The 4,301-nt window shown below is 42.1% G+C and overlaps 1 protein-coding gene across 1 annotated transcript in view; it reads left to right on the forward strand.

Moving 5' to 3' along the window:
- The window catches only part of lnp1 (leukemia NUP98 fusion partner 1), a 9,622-nt gene extending 5,890 nt beyond the window's left edge, over positions 1–3,732 (forward strand). Inside the window, exons 3-5 of the mRNA XM_031838987.1 lie at positions 1,436–1,681; positions 2,439–2,537; positions 3,276–3,732. Of these exons, the coding sequence (XP_031694847.1) occupies positions 1,436–1,681; positions 2,439–2,537; positions 3,276–3,467 (537 nt within the window). The 3' untranslated portion in view covers positions 3,468–3,732. The remainder of the gene's footprint in view (positions 1–1,435; positions 1,682–2,438; positions 2,538–3,275) is intronic.
- The last annotated feature ends 569 nt before the right edge of the window (positions 3,733–4,301 follow it).

The following is a 4,301-nucleotide window of genomic DNA, read 5'->3' on the forward strand; positions in this document are numbered from 1 at the left end:
TCTTTATGAGTTATTAGTGTTATTAGTTACTGTTATTAAGTACAGTGATCATGTGAACACACAAACTTATCAAAAGTCTCTCCAGCTGTTAAAGCCGACTGACAGCTGATCCAGCTGTGATCAGCTGATCCTCCGTCATCAGGAACAGACGTCGCTTCACGTGACGCAACTGAGGAAAGGACGTCTCATGTCTCTTAAAACATAATTCCTCGTTCCTCTCTCCTCGCATGGTTTCCTCCATGCATCCCTGGTGGGAGGGACTAAGACGCAAGGAAAGGACGCAAGTGAGGGAAACGGGGACGACATTAAGAGACTTGGGATGTACCCTTGGAGCAGCAGTGCTCGCGCTCGCCTGTTGAGACTCGTCCGGACGGGAACGCGCATTCTGCCCCAAACTGAATCTATTTGAGGGCGCTGATTGGCTAAATTGTATGTCACACATTTATATCTTTAACCAGCTATTGGCTAAACTGCTTCATAGCCCCGCCTCTTCTGGACAGTTTCTCCAGAGCTGCTGAGACGTGCAGACACGCGGATAGGACGTGCAGGAAAAGCATATATTTACCGCAGATATCATATTTTACACATATTACTGGATGATTCCATATATCAAAAACACAAATATTGACAATCTGTATAGTTTATTATTATTATTATAAATTTTATTTTATTTGTTGTGGCTCAAGGTGGGGCGGCGCCCTAGCGCCCTCTACTGACCAGCCAACACTGATACACATATTAATTTGTGTGCACCAGATATAATTCACTAAGTTCATTTAATTAATTAAGACCACATATTAATAAATCTTCTGTTAAGTTATATTTATATTCAGGGAGGAACGATTATAAACATCAACAACACTAAGTACAACAGAATGTACTTCGACCTCAACGACCTGCAACATTTCAGACTAATCTGATTACTGCTGTTGAGTAAATGATCGATGACCTCACTGAACTATAAATAGGTTGAAGATTTACAAACACCTGATTAACTCCACTCACTGACACACTCACTGTCTGCCTGCCTCTCTCTCTGTCTGTCTCTCTCTCTCTCTCTCTCTCTCTGTCTATCTAACTCTCACTCTCTCTCTATCTATCTAACTCTCACTCTCTCTCTATCTCTATCTATCTATCTATCTCTCTCTCTGTCTATCTAACTCTCACTCTCTCTCTATCTCTATCTATCTATCTATCTCTCTCTCTATCTATCTAACTCTCACTCTCTCTCTATCTATCTAACTCTCACTCTCACTCTCTCTCTATCTCTATCTATCTATCTATCTCTCTCTCTATCTATCTAACTCTCACTCTCACTCTATCTAACTCTCACTCTCACTCTCTCTCTATCTCTATCTATCTATCTCTCTCTCTCTCTCTATCTAGCTGAGGCTGTTGGACTGATTCTATGTCCCGTCTCTGTTGTGGTCCACAGTCTCAGTTGGACGCCATGAAGCTGAACCGGATCCACGCGGCGGCGATGGCCCACAGCCCGAGTCACATGAAAGCCCGAGAGGAGATGATGGAGGTCAGGAACCACCAGAGAGCCCACCGATCCTCCTCGGACGACAACAGCCGCTCCAAGTCCGGCATCCTGGAGAACCGGATCAGCACCATCCCCGAGCTCACCGAGTCCTTCGAGAGGAGGCTCTTCCTCCGGGATGAGAGGACCACGTCTCTGGTGAGCGGTGTTAAAAGGTTAATGGACATTTAAGCAGTTTGACAGGTGTCTTCATCAGACAAGGCCGTCCATGAGCGGACTCTGGGAATGCTTGCAATGACAAAAGGAACACAAGGGTCTGCGCCAACTACATTAAGACATTTACTAAGTAGATTATCCAGTTAACTTACACAAACAGGGTATTATGAAGCCCTTTAAAGAGATTCAAGAGGGATGTACCTCAGTATCCTAACAGGATCATGGACATGTCCCCAAAACACTTATCATTTTCATTATTTTACTTTTTATTGTAAGGACTATTAATACAATATTAGAAATATTTATAAAAGGGCTGGACCACATCTATATTTTATATGTGGGTATTTACATGTTTTACAAGTTTTAGTTTTAATGACAAACTTTTTAATGCATAAAAGAATGTACAGACACAAAGGGACCACAAAGAGACACAAATCAACTACAGAGAGACAAAGGGACCACAAAGAGACACAAATCAACTACAGAGAGACAAAGGGACCACAAAGAGACACAAATCAACTACAGAGACACAAAGGGACCACAAAGAGACACAAATCAACTACAGAGACACAAAGGGACCACAAAGAGACACAAATCAACTACAGAGAGACAAAATGACCACAAAGTGTATTTTATTTTATATTTTACTATCAGGACTGTTATAAGACATTTCACATTACTGTAGTATTGCAATTAATTTCGGCTGAGCTTTAAGAGGAAAGATGCTTCTTTTCAACAGAATGATGATGACAAGTTGTGCCTGATCTGTCATGAGGACATGAAGAAGAGCGGAGGGCCAGTTCAACAGCTGCACTGTTCACACCGCTTCCACAAAGAGGTAAGACATCTGTTATAACTCTCACGCGCTGCATGTCGGTTCACTTGTTCACTCCGGTCCCAGCATGTCAGATATCAGATCCACGGTGCATGACGGCAGCTCATTCCTGGTGGAGGCTTTCTACAGCATGGATGTATTACTGACGTCTCAAAGAGACACGTACCAACCAGGAGGAGACACAACATGATCAGAAATAAAACGACTACGAAGAGATGCAAAACCGCTGCAAGAAGACACAAAGACATTTAAAGAGACTCACAACGACTATGAAACTACAGGGAGACACGGAAATGTTACAAAGAGACACAAAATGGCCACAAAGAGACCAACACAAATACAAAGAGACACAAAGAACTACAGAGAGACATAACGCAACTACAAAGACACACAACTTGACCACAAAGAGACAGAAAATGACTACAAAGAGATGCACACAGCCACAATGAGACACAAAAGGTAACATAGAGACACAAACAACCTCACAAAGAGGCTGAACATATGTGCAGTCTGTGTGTCTTGCTGCTTTGTAGGAGAGGTGCTGAGGTGCTTTGCATGTCTGTACCCAGGAGCCCGTTGTCTCATAATCCGCCCGTGGTTTTGCATGGTGTGAAGTGATATGAAAACAATCTGCCTGCACCTGAACCTGGTCTGTGTGGAAGCATGGAGCACTCTACCAGCTGACGACCTGTTGACTCTCACTGATCACCGTGTCTCTCCGTTTTGGTGGTTTCGCTGAAGGTGTCTCGGAGGTCAGAGCGGGGTCGACCTCCCCACGGTGAGGCGTCGGCTTGTCAGGTGAGGAGGCTCTCGGACGAGAGGAGGAAGTCTGCAGACGGACCGCTCTGCCTGGAGACGGAGCAGCACACACAGCGGCGTCAGCTCTCCCTGAGGAGACATCGCTGTGTAGAAATGGAGGATTCACACCGATGACATCTGGATGGTCTCCCGAACTTTTCTCTAGGACTCTGTGTGACGTTCAAGAGTTAAGATCTCAGGGCCTCGACTGTCTGATCCTTGTGTGTGGGCCCCGTCGCCAAGTCTGCTTTGGGCTGATTACCACTCAGTCTCCTCAGTGTCAAAGGTCACATTTAGCAGGATCCATAAATCATAATTGTTCAAAAGAAACAGTTAAAGAAATCTGAATTCACCCATGTTTCTTTTTTTTTTTTTAGATTTGTTGAAAATTCTTATTATTGAAAACCTGAGTTTGAATATTTAATGACAGAATAACCAGTGGTTGAAGTTTCATGCTTGTATTAGCTGATATTTAGAGACTGTCGTATTGAAATATGAGCCACTCTAACACTGTCAAAGAATATGTGCCTCTTTCATAAATGAGATGTTTATTTCATAGTGTTATGCTCACAGCTCATGTGATGGTGAAAAGTACAACATTTTTACAAAAGAAAGTACGGCACATACAGTAGATCTAATGAAATGATGAGTGTTCTTGTGTTGAGTCATAACTTCAGTGTTTTGTATTTTGTGTTGTAACAGACAAGTAAAGAAAAGTCAATAAATAACAATGGAAACAAATTCTCTGCTGCTTCATAACTTCTTAACGAGAGGAAATAGCTCTTTCATAAATCCACTCCTTCAACAATAATGTGAATGAACAACTGAGTAAGTTATCAAGTATGGAGGACAGAAGCTGCCAAAAAAATAATTCCATAAATAAATAAATCGATAAATAAAATATGTCAATAAATAAAAATATAATACAAAATAATATTAAAAATAACTAGGCATTAATTTTTTCTTTCT

Source organism: Anarrhichthys ocellatus, unplaced genomic scaffold, assembly GCF_004355925.1.
Source record: "Anarrhichthys ocellatus isolate YVR2014 unplaced genomic scaffold, GSC_Weel_1.0 scaffold1158, whole genome shotgun sequence".
Lineage (NCBI taxonomy): Eukaryota > Metazoa > Chordata > Actinopteri > Perciformes > Anarhichadidae > Anarrhichthys > Anarrhichthys ocellatus.